This window comes from Cervus elaphus, chromosome 23 (genome assembly GCF_910594005.1).
Source record: "Cervus elaphus chromosome 23, mCerEla1.1, whole genome shotgun sequence".
In the NCBI taxonomy this organism is placed as follows: Eukaryota; Metazoa; Chordata; class Mammalia; order Artiodactyla; family Cervidae; genus Cervus; species Cervus elaphus.
Genome location: NC_057837.1, coordinates 23558019 through 23577737, shown reverse-complemented (window position 1 = coordinate 23577737; position 19719 = coordinate 23558019). Strand labels below are relative to the sequence as shown.

The 19719-nt window shown below is 44.5% G+C and overlaps 1 protein-coding gene across 1 annotated transcript in view; it reads left to right on the top strand.

Annotated features, from left to right (window-relative positions):
* PIP4K2A (phosphatidylinositol-5-phosphate 4-kinase type 2 alpha) overlaps positions 1 to 18811 on the top strand; it is a 178569-nt gene extending 159758 nt beyond the window's left edge. Inside the window, exons 7-10 of the mRNA XM_043885113.1 lie at positions 5038 to 5151; positions 12302 to 12542; positions 13948 to 14051; positions 16600 to 18811. Of these exons, the coding sequence (XP_043741048.1) occupies positions 5038 to 5151; positions 12302 to 12542; positions 13948 to 14051; positions 16600 to 16680 (540 nt within the window). The 3' untranslated portion in view covers positions 16681 to 18811. The remainder of the gene's footprint in view (positions 1 to 5037; positions 5152 to 12301; positions 12543 to 13947; positions 14052 to 16599) is intronic.
* Positions 18812 to 19719: the final 908 nt, after the last annotated feature.

Below are 19719 nucleotides of genomic sequence, written 5' to 3'. Positions count from 1 at the left end.
CAAGAGAATGCAGTCAAGGTTTGGAGGGCAGCCAGGGCAGGGGCGTACCCAGCCTCTAGTGTACCGTGTGTGACACAGTGAAGTGAAACAGCCTTGAGAACATTACAGGAGGTGTTTGTGCCTAATGAGAAAACCTGAAAACACAGGCAGATTTCAACATGGCTTAGATTACTGATATCCCAAATTTAAAGAGCCTATTTCTTCTAGAAAATCAGGAAGGATAGAAGAGATGGATAAGTCTATATTCTTCATTAGCGGGAAACACTTTGTAACAACATTGGTCATGGTCAAAACTGATGGGCAACTAAGATGCAAACTAATACCTAGTTCTCACTGCCAAGCACTGTGTGTTTCCTGTCTTTTCATTCATTTCCTGTCTTTTCATTATCCTACTGGATAAGTGTTATTAATATTCCATTATATAGATGAGGAAACTGAAGCTTGGACAGATTGAGCAGCTGGGTCTAAACACCCCAGCTGTTATAAAAGTGTTAAATATGCCAACTTTTTATTTTAAATCTTGCTCTGGATTTATCGGTGATGAACTTTTCTCTAGATTCACACCCCATACTTGAGAACATGACCAGCAAACAACAAGAACATTTATATGTAACTCTCCACGTGGCAAGCAGAGCCCTAAGCTTTTTAACAGTACAAATGAGTGTAATACTCACAACAGTGTTGTCTGCTAATCCCCATTGAAAGATGAAGCCAAGCCACAGAGAAGGTTAAGTAACTCGCTCAAGTCACACAGCTAATAACTGGAGGAGCCAAGATACAACCCAGGTGGCGCGGTTTCAGCCTGTGCTCAAAAGCACATGCTTCAGTCTGTGTCCCAAGTAGAAACCTGGGCCATACTGACTCTAGCTGTAGGCGATCACCTGCCAGGAAAGTACCAGGAATATTCACTGTGCCAATTTCATCCACACAACGAAAGCAGGATAGCTCGCTGACTGGGAGACCCGTGTCGCTCTGCTTATGCCTTTCGCTGTGTTTGTTCATTGACACTTCACATCAGTAGAGATGAATGCCGTTTTGAGTCCAGCCCACCCCAGTACAGTCACTTCCTGCAAAAGGGATATAGATGTGAGCTGTGCTGGCCTTGGTTTTACACACCTCACTCCCATGGCCAGGGAGGGCAGTGTAGGAAGAGCAGGACACCTTGTCCTCCTTGGCATTGCCACTTTTAAGCACCATGTGAGGTACTGGAGGCTCCCAGTCTACACAAGACTAGCTGGGAGAATTTTAACGCAGAGCTAATAAATGAAGACTTAACCTACAACCACTTCAAAAAAGGTGACTGACCGCTAGCTGGGAGCCAGCCTCCAAGTCCACAGTTCACAAGTGTTTCTGAGCTGATGTCTTTAGCCCTAGTGATTTCCTCCGCCCTCTAGCTAGTTCTGCATTGAGTTAGAAAGGCTATGAAAGATGCCCATTAAAAAGCCAGACCCAGAGACTTCAATGCTTTCAAAGCTCCCCTAAGTGCAAATAATCTGGTGCTGCAAAGCAAGGGGTGGGATCGGTTGCTGCCCACAGTTATTTATGTGCTTCTCTGTGGACATCACCTTTGTGGGCAGCGTTAACACCAAGAGTTTATGATATTCATTAATTCACAGCAAAATAGTTTCCCTCACGTTAAAAAAAAAAAAAGGTGCTCTTTAATATAAATGCTGCTCATTATTAGAAGGATATATTGAAATTTATAAGAAGTCAAGCACCAGGGTTTTCTGGAGGGTGTCTTGTTAGGCAACTTCAGTTTTGTCATTCAGCTGTTAGTAGAAAACAGTGAAGCTCCATTTTTAAAGAAAATATTTTCTCTCAACCTATAATACAGTTTTAAATCCATACCAGTTACTGAATGCTCCCAGCAATGACAACGACAATAAGTGCCACTCACCTCACTATTTAAACGTCACACAAGTTTTGGCCAAAATCTCAGTCATTCTGCTACACATGGAGTTGTGCTGAGGAGGACATGGCAACCCACTCTGGTACTCTTGCCTGGAGAATCCCATGGGCAGAGGGGCCTGGTAGGTTACAGTCCGTAGGGTCACACAGAGTTGGACACGACTGAAATGACTTAGCATGCACACACACAATTCTGCTAAGAGTCAGGCAGCCCAGGTTCCCATATCAGCTCGGGAACTGGCTTACCAGCTCCACTTAGCAAGCTGGGAGACCTTAGCTGTGTTATCTCACTTAAGTCAGTTCCTCTATCTGTAAAATGAGGACGGTGAGAATTAGGGTGGTTTTGAAGAGTAAATGAGATGATGCACTTTAATAAATGGATGCACATCAAGGGCTCAGCAGGGTCTCCCCTTCTGCATGTAACCAGATGGCCTGCAGAGGTCCAGGAACTGGCCCTGGCTAGTAAGGGGGAGGATTAAGGCTAGGAACCTCAGAATTCATGTTTCTAAACCCTGGTGCTCCTAAGCACTCTGCCATCCTGCTGACACCGGGCGGGGGGGGGGAAGGGGGGGCATCTGTGGATCAGCATTGGGTTCCTCTAACCACTGCCCTAAGGATCCACCTACACCTCTTGAGCCTTTCAGTAAGCCCTTAAGTCTCTTAACCAATCTGGTTGCCCTCTTTTGAACTTGATCCAATCTAAATACATCCCTAGTGGCTGGAAATTTCACAAGTAAGCCTAGTAATATAGTACAGTGTGTCCAGAGTTTTATGAGGTAGGATTATATTCCCCCTGTCACATGAGGTAATTCTGCTGGGGTGACCCTAAAACGGCATTCACTCGTCTCCATGAGTGTGACTGGTACCCCCAGCACAGACTGTATGTCATTTACTGCCTTGTCCGTAGCCTGTCAGCCCTGCCTTCAGGTTTCTCGCTCACAAACAAGAATCCCTCTCCTGTTCTTTGCTTACACTCATAAAATGAGTTGTGGAGTTTAGGCAGATCTGAATCCTTAATGCCCCCCGAACACACACACAGCCATACCCTAAATATAAACAAATATTGCCCATGTTGTCTACTTAGGGAATCGTGATCCTTTTGCATCTCCTATGTTTGTATATAGATCTGGCTTCAGCGCTTTCTGAAGCACTCCAGTTTTTTACCTTTCCTGATCCTTAGCTTCTCACAGGCCTCTGAGTTTGTTAAAACTTCAGATCTTCACATGTCATTCACTGTGCGATTTCACTGTTTCAGTTCCAAGAAAATAATTTAGGGTCTGTGTAATTGACTCAAACATTTAATAATCTTCACATTGAGAGTTTTCTTTCACATTTTACATTTTTAAATGATGAATGACCAACTTAGGCAGTTAATCCATCTGGACCCTGGTGAGTTTTTGTGATGAAGGATATTTCATTTCTTTAAACTGACTCAGCAAAAAAGTGTTTGAAAGTAGATCAGTCCTCAGGAGCCGCATTATTTATCTGTGTGCTTCACACACTGCCGTGTTCTTTTGCTCTCAGTGTCTCTCATACAAAATTAAAGACTCCTTTAAGGATAGAAGTGTTCACCTATTCATTTTTACACTCCTGTACATGACAGTCATTCAGCAACCACTTATTGAATGGAATCTTTGGATTCCTGAGCTTTGCAAAGATAATCAATTTGGCAGTAGTTATATCAAAATCAAAACTCACAAAACTGCAGATTTTCTCAAAGTTAAAATCAGTAGCAAAGCTACCGATTTAGAACTGCATAATACACATGCGTGTGTGTCTATGGATAGACATGAGTAGTTTACACACATGTGTATACCTTACAAAATGGGAAGAAAAAGTGAGAAGTTCAGAGATTTGGAAGGTGGTTCAGCTTCCCTGGTGGCTCAGATGGTCAAGAATCTGCCTGCAATGCAGGAGATCCTGGTTTGACCCTAGGTTGGGAAGATCCCCCGGAGAAGGGAAAGACAACCCACTCCAGTATTCTTGCCTGGAGAATTATTCCATGGACAGAGAAGCCTGGCGTCGCGACTGAGCAACTAACTCTTTCACATTGTTTTTCAGTAGACGTATGTACCCAGTGAGATTTTCATACCTCTGAATGGGGGGAGGCAGTGTGGAGACCAGGATGGAGAATATTTTCTTTCCTTGGGTTTTTCCCCCAATTTGGTTCACACTTAGGGAAAGGAGGCATTCATTAGTATACTAAGGCAAGGTATTATGTTCAATTCCTTTCAACTGGAAGAAATAAGAGGAGTGGTTGTTTTTTTACAAGGTCAGTCAAAAGGAGGGAGGAAGGGTTTTGAACCCTCCCAGAATGCAGGTTGCACAAAGGTGAATAATACACACTACTTTAAAGCTAGGTTGTTTTTGTTTTTTTGCTTGCGACCCATGTTTTGATAATCATGCATTCTTTGTGTTGGTCAGCATAAGTATAGTTTAGTTGCCAGCTCACTACCATCCTATTTAGTTTTAAAGGGTAGGCATCTCATCTTTATATGCTTTATGCCAGAAGACATTTTTCTTCAATATTATCCAAATGAAAAGAGGATTTCCTTCTTGGAGTGGCGTGCCGGAAGGTTTAGAAGGGCAGATGGCTAACCTTTGGCTGCATATTCTCCCCAACTTAGATTTGTACATGATTGTGGATGGTGCTTTTCTGAGCAAGATAACATTTTATCTCTAACATGAACCCAGAAAAGGCTACCCCAAAAGAGTGTGTGTTGGGGGAGGGGGTGGGTGAGGAGTTGGGTTGAACCAGTAAGAAAATTGAGGGTTCCTGACAGAGAATTTCAAGAATACTAATTCTATACTTAGAAGACTTCTTGTGAATCTAAGAAAGCCTTCAGGTTCATTCTTAGGAAACCATGAAATCTGTTACAAAAGCCTCATAATATGGAGTATGTCTGACCCTCCATTCCTAGTGGGAATGCTTCCAGTGGTCATAGCTCACTGGCGCCCCCTTGCGGCACGCAAGCCACCTCACATGTTGTTGCCTTGGGTAAGACCCCTCAGGGAGCAGGGCAACTCAGCCTCAGGGTGGAAACTTAACCTCCAGGATTGGAGGGCATAGGAGTCCTTTAAATTTTAGTCAAGCTCCTTCCTTATTCTTTTTCTCTCTCTTTTTTTTAGGCCAAAGAACTGCCAACTCTAAAGGATAATGATTTCATTAATGAGGGTCAAAAGATTTATATTGATGACAACAACAAAAAGGTATTCCTGGAAAAGCTGAAGAAGGATGTAGAGGTAAGGAAAAAAAAAAACACACCAATATAAGGGACGGCCCCTTGTACGAATGTCAACACTACTGGGTTTTTAGAAGCTTTTAAAACCATCTATTTGTATCTGAAACCAAGACAAAATTATATACTGTACATTAGCCAAAGCAGATATAAACAGGTGTAGCTTATATGTCAGCTGATTTAAAAGAGAAGTATGCCGATTCAGCAGCTCCCTCCTTCAGAGGACAAACGCAAGCAGGCACATGGTGTCTTCTGCTGGTGTCCCCTCCCCCAGGTTCCCCTCTTCTTTGTTGTGGGGGTAGCCTGTGCGGGGTTACAGCCCCTTCAGACCCACTGCCTTTCCCCGCCCCCCAGCAACCGGGGCCCGGGTGGAGGGGGCTGACTGTATTTTGTCAAAGACCAGATCATGTTGACAAGTGTATGGTAACTATTTGAATTTGGGGTTTTCCCCATCTGAACCACATCTGGGTGTTAGAAAATACCAGCCTCTATGAAGTCAGTATCACTGGGCACGTCAAGTCAGCCTTCCACGGTATGGGAACAGCATGGGCAGTTTAGGACACCAGGGTCAAGGGGGATGTTGTGAGAAATAAAATACTATGTGGAAATGGCCTGTTAGTCTATAAAGGAGTTCTCTTTGTAAATATTGTTTTAAGTATTAAAAATACACCTTTCCCTATCTTTTATTTATTGTAAAGGCAGTGCAGTTCTCCCAATGAACTTCCTTATATAAATCTACTGGAAATAAATTCAGGAAAAAAGTTCTTTTTTTGAAGTTTGTTAGGTTGCAAAACAGTGCAAAGAGAGTTCTAATTTAGACAGTTACTAAGCTACAGTATTCTTAGCTGTTACTTTTATTCATGTGTGCATTTTTTGTTTTTATTTTTTTTTAACTTGGAAATACAGTTCCCCACATACCAGTACAGATCTGCTACTTAGAAAGGCTTTGTGAAAAGATTCTTTCTTGTGTCATTAAAGACAAAATGACTTGGGAATTCCCTGGCCGTCCAGTGGTTAGACCTTCACCACCAGGGCCCGGGTTCAATCACTAGTCAGGGAACTAAGACCTGGCAAGCAGTGCAGCATGGCCAAAAAAAATTAAAACCAAAAATGACTTAAGCCAAGAACAAACAAATGTCATGGATTAGATTATATCCCCCATGAGGGCAGAAGCAGTATTATAATTTTCTTTTTAATCTCCTAACATCTTTCATTTAAAGACACATAGACTGACCAAATTAATTCATGATTATTTTTAGGTTATAAGTTACTTTAAGAAATTTTTTTTGCATTTTAACCTACATCACATATATGATTTGGTTAGAACCTAGATATTGGTTATTTGTAAAGAGGACCCAGTGTCTTGTTAAAAAATAGTTTTTCTCCAGTTTCTCATTATTCAGCATTTATTTTTCCTCAGTTGTCAGCAGTTTTTATTAAAATGCATATTAGTTAAGTATTTCCCTTTTACTTTGGGGTCAACTTTATCTGATAACTAAGTGCCATAGGCAGACATACTATTTGGGAGTTTTATTCATTATCCTGAAAGGCTTTGATCCTGAGAAGTAATACTGCTTTAGCAGTTATAGTAAATAGCCCTTAGGGATATCTCATCTGCTTGCAAAAATGTTTTTTATCTTTTTTTCCCTCTCAGCTGTCTATCACTCTGATTTTTAGACTCCAGAAATAATGTAACTGAAGCCATTCAAATTTACAGTTGAATTACACAAGGGTTCTCTTTGCCTTTTCACTGTCTCTAATAGTGTCGTTGATTAGAAGATTTGGTTACTTTTAATCCCATCCATGGCTCTCCCACTTAGCTGTTTTGTTTAAATGGAGGCAGGGCATAAAGCATTCTTTCATTTTAATAAAATTCTCAATGGTTGGTAAGTGTCTAGTTTTGAAAATCATGCAGAAGCATTATTAATTTTTTAAGCAGGTAATTATGGTAAAGTAGCTTGACATCTGATAGAATGTAATCTAGTTTCATTTTCCATCAGTTCCATGCTTGCTAATTTAGCTGGCTGGCCAGGATGGGGTTGAGGGGGCGGGGTGGTAACTTAATGCTCTAAGTAAAAAATGAATTCATTACAGCTCAAATATTTCTGTAAGAAAATAAGAACCTAGCCAGCTTTTCTCTGCATTTGAAATTCTGTTCTATTTATATGCCGGGCAAAGTAGCAAAGTACATTGTTAGTTCTAATAGTTTACACATGAGCATATATGAGCCCTTTTTCCCAAAGAAAGCACTTGATGGAGAATGGAAGGTCACTTTTGCCCTCTGACTCTCTTCTTGTCAGCTTTGACCGTGACTGTGGAGGGCTGGTCCTCATCTCTCATTGGCTCACACTGGGATCCAAATTTCACACGAGAGACTACGCTTTGTGTCCCATGGCATCCACCCCATCACAGGCCATCTCATGCCTCACATTTTTTGGGGGGAGTGGGGTGGAGGGGAGGGAGCAGCTTTCAAATCACCCATGACATTTTCCACAGAACTAAAACAAATAATCCTCTAAAATCTATATGGAACCTTTAACGATTCAGAATTGCCAAAGCAATCCTGAGGAAAATGCACAATACTACAAAGCTTGTTGTTCAGTCACCAAGTCGTGTCCGACTCTTCCTGACCCCATGGAGAGCAGAACCTCAGGCTTCCCTGTCCCTCACCATCTCCCGGAGTTTGCCCAAGTTCATGTCCATTGAATCTAAAGCTACAGTAATCCAAACAGTGTATTACTGGCACAAAAACAGACATACGAATCAATGGAATAGAACAGAGAGCCCAGGGGGAAAAACCAACACACCTACGGTCAAAGGAGACAAGAATATAAAACGGGAGAAAGATCATCTGCTCCGCAAGCGGTGCTGGGAAAGTTGGACAGCGCATGTAAATCACCGAAGTTAGAACACAGCATCACACCATGCATAAAAATAAACTCAAAGTGGCTTAACAACTTAAAGATAGGACCATAAAACTCCTAGAAGAGATCATAGGCAAAACATTCTCTGACATAAATAGTACCAATGTTTTCTTAGTCAGCCTCCCAAGGCAATAGAAATAAAAAAACAAATGAGACCTAATCAAACCTACAAGCTTTTGCAAAGCCAAGGAAACCATAAACAAAATGAAAAGACAGCATACAGAATGAGAGACAATATTTGGAAATGATGCCAACAACAAGGGCTTAATTTCCAAAATATACAATCAGTTCATACAACAACAAAAAAACAAACAACCCAATCGAAAAATGGGCAGAAGATCTAAATAGACACTTCTCCAAAGACATACAGAAAGAGTTTACTAACAGCTCTTTAGCCATACAGTTTTCAATAAGTGTTTGCTTGTAACAGGGCTCATAAATGGAATACTAGCTCAGATTTGGCATAATAAGGAATGAATTATGAGGGAAGCAGGTTAAGTGGGATATTCTGAGGGACAAAGAAGCTGATCAAGGTCTGGCGGACAGTTATTAAGAAGCTGGCAAGCAGGGGAACCTAAAGATTACAAAGATTTTTAAATCTCCATGGTTTGAAATTTTATATACTTAAAAATCACTAATTTGAGCTAGAAGCTTAAAGGGATGAGCAGCAAACAGCAAATGTGTTTAAGTTCCAAATATTAGCTGGAGGTAGACCCTCCAGGCAGCCCTGAATCCTCTTGGGGCCTGTCATCTTCAGCCCACAGTAGTTTCAAGATGCCCTACAGTGACTTTCTCCAGCGAGAATCTCAGGTCTACTGCATATTGTGTTTCCCTCTACTTTAGAAGAGATTTTAAATGATGTTTTGTGGTAAGAGCTGGGGCATCAATACAGGCTGTTCAACACGTCTCCCCTCTTGGCGCATGTCACCTGAACCTGTATGTTTAAGTTACATACTTGGAAAAAAGGCTTTTGCCACAGTAACAACAGGGACAGTTATAAAAACCACTTCCACTGTTACATGCAAGGCACTTTTCATTGCCCCCACTACATTCTCTCTAATCCTTTCTCCGCCACTGTGAGTTTGGTGGGGATGTCCCATTTTATAATTAGAATAACTGAGGTTCAGAGTAGTGAATTCATCATCAAGACACAGAGCGAATAGGTTCATCAATACCATTTTTCATGGAGTAGAGGTGAGGATGTAGAGAACAGACTTGTGGACACAGATGGGAATAGAGAGGGTGGGAGGAATTGAGAGCGTAGCGTTGACATACATTCACTACCATGTGTAAGACAGACAGCTAGTGGGAAGCCGCTGTAGGGCGCAGGGAGCTCAGGTCGGTGGCATGGGGGGGTGAGAGGGAGGCAGGCTCAAGAGGGAGGAGATATATGTATACATATGGCTGATTCATGATGTTATACAGCAGAAACTAACATTGTAAAGCAGTGATACTCCATAAAAAAAAAAAAATTCCGTAAAAGATGGAGCAAGTAACCTAAGATTTAATTGCCCACCTGGCTCCAAAACTTACGTTTTATTTAAGATGAGCTGATACTTGAATGGGTCACCCTGATCAGCAAAAGCTATATGTTTAACCCCTGTGCTGTCCTTGTCCATTTGTCTCAGACACAGATTTGAAGACTTACATAATCCCCATTTCTTATATAATCCCCACTTGGGGCTGCAACTCACCTCCTCCGTCTTGGGTATGTCAGAACAACTTACCAGTTTCATCTCACTGATAGTTTAGTGGGTGATGCCGGAGCCTAACTTCACATTTATTATTGAATACAAATGACCAAGCAGTGGGCAGACCACAGATCAGAGAGACCCAGGAAAGGAGCTCTGGGCAGAGCTGAGGTTGTGAGTAGCACAGGTGCCAGGGGAAGATGTGGGCCTGCAGGCTCACCCTGCTTCCTGGGGCAGTACAGCCCAGGCTGTCACCCTTCCGCTCCCTGACCTTTGGCACACTAATTACAGGCAGCCGCTTTTGTACTCTCCAAAATACTTGAAAGTGGATTTGTACCTCATGCATCTGGAAGTCAAACGGACCTCTATGTACAGAGAGACTGCTCTGCAGAGCAAAGATATGTTGTAAATGACCTCATTTTGCTTCCAATGGGTGCTGCCTCTTGCAGTTTCATGGGAAGGTTTTTTGTTGTTGCTTTATTCTTTTTATTTGGTTTAGGGGGTTGTTTCTCTTAGAGAAACCTCAGGGGAAGTTAGAAGAAAGGGGGACAGGGGAAGTAGCAGCAGGCAGCCCATTCACTTGTTCAGTAAATATCGAGTAGCTACATCACTTACCTGGGAGTCAGGAGGGCAGCGATGGCGTCACCGAACCAGGTTTGTTTGTGCCCAACATGGAGCCAGCCAGACGCCGAGATGCCGAGGTCTCCAGCAGAGGGTTTATTCGCAGGGCAGCCAAGCAGGAAGAGTAAATCTCCATTCCGCTTCCCCAAGCCAGGGGCTCGCTTGAGGAGGTGTTTACCGGCGGAGCGGCAGGGCGGTCTGAGGCGTGGAGCGTGGGCAAAAATTGGGAAAAGGTGCGGGAATCCTCGTTAGGCGCAGGCGTAAACCAGGTTACTGACCTCTGCACGATCCAAGGGTGGAGCTGGACATCCTCGCACGTGTGAAAGGACCCTCACGCATGCCCAGTTGGAGGGTCGGCGGGTCTATCCAGCCTTAACCCGCTCGGCTTGAACGCGACAGAGCTGATTCCTAGTTCCTAAAAAAGAACCAGCCAGACAACATTGTTCAGGCTACATGTCCCTTGGAGGACCTGCGAGTCTTAAACGACCTTGATTAGTGAAGGCAGGTGAGATGATCTGATTAATCATTATGCAGTTTCAAGGGCAAAAACTGCCATAGCCCCTGCCCCCGGGGGCATGCAGTGTTTGGGGAAGATAGAGAAGTTTCTCAAATAATTTAATAAAACGAAAGGAAAAAAAGTGAAAGTGTTAGTCACTCAGTGTTGTCCAATTCTGGATCCAAAGGACTGTGGCCCTCCAGACTCCTCTGTTCATGGAATTCAAGCGTGCAGCTAAGCCCGGTGTCCTCAGGGCGAGTGTGCAGGGCACACGTGCCCAGGCAGGAATTGAGACAGGCTTGCGAGAGCAAGGGCCCTGCAGCTGAGACCTGAGTCTCGTGGGTGGTAAAGGGGCACAGTGAGCTCGTCAGAGGCCAGAACAGGATGCAAGGTGGCCTGAGGGGTGATGACACCAAACTATCTAGGTCCCATGGACCACGTGAGATTTTGTTTCTACCCTTTGAGAAATGAGACCCCATCGAAAGGCATGACAAGATCAAATGCTTCCCTTGCCAGAGGACCAGAAGGGGAAGTCCCGACAACATGCAGTCCTTGCCACTTCTCAGGGACCTTCCAAGGGCCAGAGGAAGCAGGGAGGGGAGAAGGGGGCTTGTGCCTTGTCACCCTACAAGCTGAGCAGGACCAGGCCCGGCCAAGCCCCACCCACCCTGCACCCACTACACACACATGCCAGATGGCAACATCTCCAGCTGTGCCCACACCTCTGGAGGGCATCCAGGGTGGGCACAGGGGGCGAGGGGAACAGGCCAGAGAGAGCTCCTGGATAAAAGGGCATGGGAGGGGGTGATGGAGGAGCCTCCCCGGCTCCCGCTCCGATCAGGACACCCCCGAGCAGGACTGAAGGAGGGTGTTGTTCACCAGAACAGTGACAGCCATTTGCTGGTTGATTGGGACATTGGTGCCTTTGCTTATTCGTGATGGACAGCTTAATACTCAGCTTCACTGAGTATGCTGCATTTCAAAGTGCTTTCACAAGCCAGATCTAAGAGGCTCCCCTGGCAGCGACGTGGGAGGTCCCTGGGTTCACCATTAGCCAGTCTTAATTGTTGGGAGAAACCTTTTCTTCCCTGTGTGTCCTCCTTGCCAGTCATGCTCTCTGCACTTTGGTGCAGTCCTCATCGATGTGATGCTCGCATCCCTCTCAGCTTCCAGCCTTGCAGTTCAGGGAAGCGGTCCTGGCTCTTAGCCAGCCCCGAGTGGGAGGCTGCAGCTCAGCCAGAGAAGCTGCCTGGGAGGAGGCTGCCCTGTACCAGAGGCTCCTGGCCCACTTGCAGGAAGTCCTCTTCTCGCCTCTGCCGCTCTGGGGTCCCAGCCTTCTACTTGCACTTCTGTGAGCTTGCTCTCTTTAAATCTGGGGCTGTGTTTAAGGCATAAATAATCGTGTCACTTCCTCCCCTCCAGTTTCTTGCCCAGTTGAAGCTCATGGACTACAGCCTGCTGGTGGGGATCCATGACGTGGAGAGAGCCGAGCAGGAGGAGGTGGAGTGTGAGGAGGACGGGGAGGAGGAGGGGGAGAGCGACGGCACCCACCCTGTGGGGACCCCTCCCGACAGCCCCGGGAACACGCTCAACAGCTCGCCGCCCCTGGCTCCGGGCGAGTTTGACCCAAACATTGATGTCTATGGAATTAAATGCCATGAAAGTAAGTGGAGACACCATCCACTTTTTTTTTTTAACCATTGGTTTGATTTTTTTTTTTTCATTGTTAATCTACTGGTAATCATCAACCCAGTTAAAAGCATGCCGTCCTGTAAGACTCCTTCTCAAGAGTCCCAATCAGTTGATTTCGGGACAGAGTATATTAAAGGTAACTGTAATCTCTGGTTTTGAAATGTAATGTGATGAAATCCTTGAACTGTGGGATGTTGAAGGGAACAGGTGAAACCACACGACAGTGTGCTGTGTACATACAACACCCATGTGCATATGCTTGTGTAAATGTCCGTACCGTATATAAGAAATATTTTTAAATACTTTATTAGCCATCTTTTATGTGGATCTCAAGTCACAAGTCTGTCTGAACTAGCCACACACATGGTCCACGCCAGACCTCCTGTGGACATCGGGTAGGGCAAGTATCCTTCCTTCTCGGGAAAGGAAGCTGAGGCTAGCCCAGGTGTGGGAAGAGCATCTCCGATCTGCTGCTGCGTATCTGTCCTCTCCTCTTCCCCCTTTAAGGGGTCTGTGGCTCTCTTCACGAAAGTGAGATTGATTCTAATCCTCAAAATCTGGGTGATTGGATATTTATAGGAATATTACATGCTATGTTAGCTACTTATACATGAAAAAATTTGAGATAAACGAAGGCCTCTGGGGTTTTTTTAATAATAAAAATTACTCAGTGGGTCATCATTTAAAAAAAAAAAATCTCATGGCATAGCAGCCAGGTTGAGATTGAGTTCTGCTTTTTATTTTGCTCACCAAAATGGTTTCTTCAACACAGGAAATTAGAGTCAAGTATACTTGAACAATAGTTCATAACTGAAACAGCAGCTTATTTGTGGAAATATGTAGAAGACGGGTATTGTAGATGATGTATGCCTTTATCCAGTTCTGATACTAGAGCCAATGAGCATTAGGAACAGTTACAGGTAACAGTAGAAAGTGTAAGCATAATTACTTCTATTGGGTTGGCCAAAAAGTTAGTTCAGATTTTTCCATAGCATCTCATGGAAAAACTGGAATGAACTTTTTGGCCAAGACAATTCTTGTTTTAAACAGTATTTCTTTAAAAAATATTTTTCTTTATACCAAAGTAATATACAATCACTAAAGAAAATGCAGATTAATAAAAAACATACAGTCTCACCCTTGGACCTCTGCTGGTAATATCCTGGGGTTATATTCTCTTTTTTACTTTTTAATTTGAGAGAGAATTGGGAATAGAAAGTTAAGCTGTTTCCTGGGGATGCACAAGACTTTCTAACAGCCTCCACTGCCTTTGTTTTCAGACCCTGACTCCCTCAGCCCTTCCTCCCGCAGCAGTTCACACTGTCCCAGGTGTTGTCACCATCTGTCCCACAATCGTGTCTCTCATCCCTTTACAGATTCGCCTCGGAAGGAGGTGTACTTTATGGCAATTATTGACATTCTGACTCATTACGATGCGAAAAAGAAAGCTGCCCACGCTGCAAAAACTGTTAAACACGGCGTAAGTACCTCCGCCTGGTTTCCCTCTCTGCTCCCTGCTTCCTGTGGTGCAGGGGCCAGAGCAGGTCCACTCCTTTCCTAGGAGCTGCCCGGTCCCTTCCATGGCTCGGGTTCCCTGCAGGGGCTGCACTCCAACGCAGAGTCAGAGCTCCCAAGGCCCCTGGCAAGTCACAGCCCCTGTGCGGCTCTTCTGCTACCCACTGGGGTTATTAACAGACACATGCATCATGAGAATATTACACAAGTTCTTTTTTTGTTTGAGAAATGCTTCAAAGACAAAAGTGCTGAATGACGACAGCTGTTTTAATATGAAGTGCTTAGAACTGAAGCATTTAGTCTCTGCTTAAGATGCTTCTAAGATACACAGTATCTCTTTCTGCACAATGGACTGTATTTTTTTCTATTACAGAAGGTTTTTGAGTGCAAGATCAAAGTTTAGTGATACGAGTCCCTTGCTTTTATTGTCCTTGCCTGGAATTCTCACTGTTTCCGGCATATGGTAACTTGTGGAATCCTGTGACAAGCCTTGATAAGGATAACTAGTGTGCTCCTTATCAGGTGAAGGAGCTGAGCATTTACGGAGTAACTTGCCAGATCAGGTCACTAGGCAGGGTAGAGAGGACTGCTCCCTGGGCCCAGCCCCACCCCTCAGTAAACCAGTGAGGCCCACTTTGCCGGTTGGACTTCACCAGTTGTGAGTCTCCACTGTGCCTGCACTGTAGGACCTCATTTTGGCTTTCCAGGCGTGCTGAAAAGGCCCAAAGCCCAGCACGTGGGGATGAACTTGTGCTCTGGCTCCGTCACACTTCCCCAGTGCGGAGTCAACCAAGATCCACCAGAACATCAACATCTATGAAAGGCTCTTTTTCTTTATTTTAAAATCAAACAGGCTGTCATTCCAGCAATGGAACCAGCCCAACACCATATCCCATTTGCCACAGAAATATTTCAGTCACATTGCCAACTAGTTACGGTCTTCCAGCTTTGTGCAGTGCCCAGACCAGGACCTCACCCTACCCACTGAACACGCTGGAAATCCTCTGTCAGAGAGGAGGGTACACGGCAGTTCTCACACGAGGGTGTGCACTGCAGCCTTCTGAGAACCATTTTAAAGTCTCTGCCAGCCAGATGCACCACCGCTTGCCCGGATTCCGAGTCCAGTTCAGGAGGCTGGTGGGGGAGGTTGTCTCTGAAAGGCTCCGGTAGCCCCGATGCTCGTCTCTGGTTGAAGAGCCTGGCCCTACTGCAGGGACGGGACTGGGCCCGCGTCCCTGCCTCACCTCTCCAGTCGTGTGACCTGGAGGAGACGCCCTGGCGCCCCAGTTCCCTCAGCGGCTGACAGGGCCCTAACGCCTTGCTGAGGAGGTTTTGTGGTCAGTGGGGAGAGGCTCTGTTTGTTCCCACCCTTCCTCAAACCTGTAGGATATTCTAGACCAGGTGAAACTGGAAATGTGCCAGGGCAGACACGGCTCCACCTGCTCCCCTGTATGTCACCAGCTCAGCTCCATGATACGGCACCCAGCCTAAAATCAGGTGCAGTCTGCAAGAGCAAGACATTACTCTGCAAAGGAACATTGTGTCCACCTGCTGCTGGGAACCGTTCTCTGCCTTCAAAACTGGGGCTCCTCTGTGGAGATCCCAGCGGCCCAGCCCAGGCATGGAAATTACAGCTTCCCCGTGAGCTGTGGGTATCAAAATAGCACCCAGTGACTTGGTAAAAACTTTGGTCCTGCCCTTTGCAACTCTGAAAGCTGGCCAGTAACTTCCGAGGGTCTTCTGGTCTGCACTGTGCTCATCACAGGAATCCCCGCTGAGCCGCTTCGAGGGGCCGGCTTCCCAGCTCCGGGCAGGCCTCTGTGAAGGGGGACAGTGGCACCCCGTGCCTGCGCTGCGAGGACCACCCTGGCCCCTCAGGGGAAGTGCAGTCACAGCTGACACCGCCCCTGCCACTGCCGCTCCTTACTCCTGAGCACCCAGCTACTTTGGTCCTAAAAAATGAACATGGTCCTTGTGTCCTCGTCACCAGAGTTTCCCTTTGGCCAAACGCTGCCGTTTGTGTCATTCTCAAGGTGTCTCCCGTCTGCTCTCCTGAGAAACAGAAGTGTTGTCCCCGTGGCTTCTGAATGGAGGCCACACAGATGCCACATGTGACGGGAACATCTCAAACGTGGTTGGATTTTTTTATTTTGGTGGCAGCAGTCACAGTGTATGTGACACCAGCCTCTGTTTTTCCTGAGACTCTGCCTCATTTTCACACCCAGATGCTTTTTTTTTTTTCCATTTATTTTTACTAGTTGGAGGCTAACTACTTTACAATATTGTAGTGGTTTTTGCCATACATTGACATGAATCAGCCATGGATTTACATCACACCCAGATTCTTAACAGTATTGGTTATTCAGACCCGTATCCAAGATATTCTGAGTTACGAGAGAGGCTGCACAGGTTTGAAAATGGCTGGCTTCATATTCAGCTGCAGTGGAAGCTGCTGTAGGTGTGATCAAGTAATTCTAACAGTATCACTGTTCCTCTTCTCCCACACTGCCCAGGCTGGTGCAGAGATCTCCACCGTGAACCCAGAACAGTATTCCAAGCGCTTTTTGGACTTTATTGGCCACATCTTGACGTAACATCCTGCACAACTGTGGACGGACGTCAGCATGGGAAGGATAGAGGTGGCTTCAGCGCAGGAAAAATGAACACCAAACTCAGTGAAGCACACCTCCTCGTTTACATCTTCAGGCCAAGATGACTGACTTGGGAGCTACTTGCTTTAATAGCTACCTGATATTTCCCAGCATCATTCTAGCTATTTCTGACGTGTGTGTGTCTGTGCGTGTGTGCATCTTAAAAATTGATTGATTAATGGAAACTGACCAGCTTTGGTTAGTGTGTGTTTGGGGCAACAAACCTCTGATTACAGCTGTGGACAAATGAATGAATGAATGAATGAGTGAGTGAGCGAGCACAAGAGGGGGGGAGGGGGAGAAGGCAATGCATGTCAGACCAACCAGGTTGGCACCACACGATAAACTGTGGATCAGTTTATTTTCTGGAGTTGAAAGATGTGAGACAGTATTCGTAATAATAATGAAGATAATAATAATGATGATAATAATAATGATGGTGATTAAGAGGGAAAAAAAACTTACTGCAGATGTTACACTTCTACCACGCACGCTGACACTCCTTAATAGTTGTACCCGGGCGCTGGACGGAGGAGGCTGGCATCTCCCGTGCCTCCTGGTTTGGGTGTCAGGACTCCCCGTGTCCGGGGACAAACGCCCCTCCTCCAGCAGGAAGCTGATGCCCCTAGTGACTCTCTGTACATTTTCACCTCAGTAAATATGTCCAGGAAAACTGCTTACTTCTCTTTTCTTGCCTGGAGCTTCTTCACTGATAACACTCTTTCGTTGCAATACAGGAATTAATGCTACAAAATAAAAATAAAAGCTTATCTGAAAAGTGCATAGTTTTGGGCAATGGTATCTACATCTCCCATGGTGGGAAGGTGAGCAAAGCATTTAGAACTCTCAATCCTCCTGTTGAACAGTGGTATTTTGTTATAAATTTGCCCTTTAACTGAAATCCTCAATATTACTGTTTACATTATTAGGAAAACAGGGATATTTTTGAATCTAAAAATTTAATGTACAGCACGTGATTTTTGAAGTTTACATGTAAAGTCATTTTACAGTATAGGTGAAATAATGTTTGTCATATTTTGAAATGTATCCTGCAGTCACGTTTTGGGGTGAATGTTTTATTCAAAGTACCAGGTAGGCAGTCTTTTACAGTAAAAGGAAAAGGGTTGTTTTCCTCCAGATGTACATTTATCAGTCTAATGATTTTTTTATTTTTAAAGAAAATGTTTAACCCAGATCTGGTTATGTAAGTTCATTGCCCTAAACTGTGCTGACTGTGTCTAATCAAGTTATAGATTTCCAACATCGATCATATATTTACCAACTTCCTGGCATTTTCTGAAAGGCGTCAAGCTAAAATATTAGACTTGCTTAGGAATATGTTATCAACTTATACACTGTGCTAAAGCTGTGCCTTTGAAATTCTTTGTTTAAAATGTGAGATGACTTTTGTAGGCAGGTTCAGGAAAGAAAAAAAAAAATCCACCTTTTAATAATTACTTGCAACTCAACAAATAGTCCCGCCATACTGCCTCTTCCAGTAACTTTACTTCAGGGCTTATCAAGTCTGCAACTGTGCCCAAGGTATATAGGTTTACTTCAGAAAATACGGGGTGACAGCAGCCGGAATCTGGGGAGCAAGGCCATTCTACCACATCCTACTGACTTCACTCAGAATTTTTATCCTCAGCAGACAACGTTGACAGCACTGTGATCTGGTTGTCCAAATCTGTATTTCATGTGTCTAAATTAATTGAAATGGTGATTTAATATGCCCCCACCCCCACCCCGCCATTCATTCTGGCATCGAGTCCCTTTCAGTACTCTGAAGTTAGGCTGTAGTTTCTTTAATCCAGGATTACAAATGTGAGACCCTGAAGTAAAGAGAAGGTACCCACACATTATTTGAGTAATTGTTTCCTTTGTGACCCATCTGTGTATGCTTTTAGAAGTTTACAAAATGCTTTATTTTTGTCTGTAACAGTCTCTGTCATCCACCCTGTTGATCAAATCTTCGGACAGAGTGAGGAAGTTCGCCTTGTTATCTTCTAGTGCTAACAGTACACTCCAGTTATGAGCCGGGCTTTACAAAATAAAGCACTTTGATGACTCACAAGGTGGAGTCTGTGCTTCTCTCTCAATTGTGTGTCTCTTTATTGCAAACAAAATTTAAATACTCAGTACTAAGAGTGTCTGTAGCTGATCCTGAAGAAGTAAAACTAAAATTGAATCTTTTCACAAACAGGAGCTTTGCCTTCAACCTGTGAACTATTCACTAGTAAATAACAGAAACGTGACATGATACACGTGACAAAATTGACTTACTGAAAGATGGACAGAGAAAGAAATCTCTTCAGTGAATACCCTTTAAAGTTACACAGTTCTATTTTTTAAATCTACCAACCATAGTTCTGTGGGTCATTCAGCATTTTTTGAAACTTTACTGGAATGCCACTGGTGGCTTCTAAAAAGCTAGAAGGCTTTTTAGAGCGTTCCCTTGTCATTGTGCCAGGTGAGCAAACACAGTTAAGCTCGAGTAGCACTTGTTTTGAAAATGTGTAATTGTTCTAATGGGAGAGATGTCAGGGGATCATTTGAGCATCATGCACTTTTCACATCTGCTGTGTGCACGCTGGTTCTCATGGAACATCAGCTGAAAACGGAAGACTGCACCCCAATTAACTGCACTGGTAGGAACATGCCAGGCACACCCTCACACGATGAGGGTGAGCTCAGCACGCTGGGGGGCACACTGGCCAGGACCTGCTGACCTCACATCACTCTCCTTCCCTCACATTCAACAACCCAGGAGCCACAGCCCTTCTGATGCCCACGACCCAGGACCACAGGCATCCTCCATGTGTTTTTCAAGATAATGTGCCACATTTATTGTAGTGTTTATGTATTTCCTGACCATTTAGTATGTAAAACTGTGCTACTGTTTGTATTGATAGGCTCCTTTTTCACCAGCGTATCAGTAATAATGACACTTTTGGGTGTTGTGCCCCCAATCTCATTATTCCC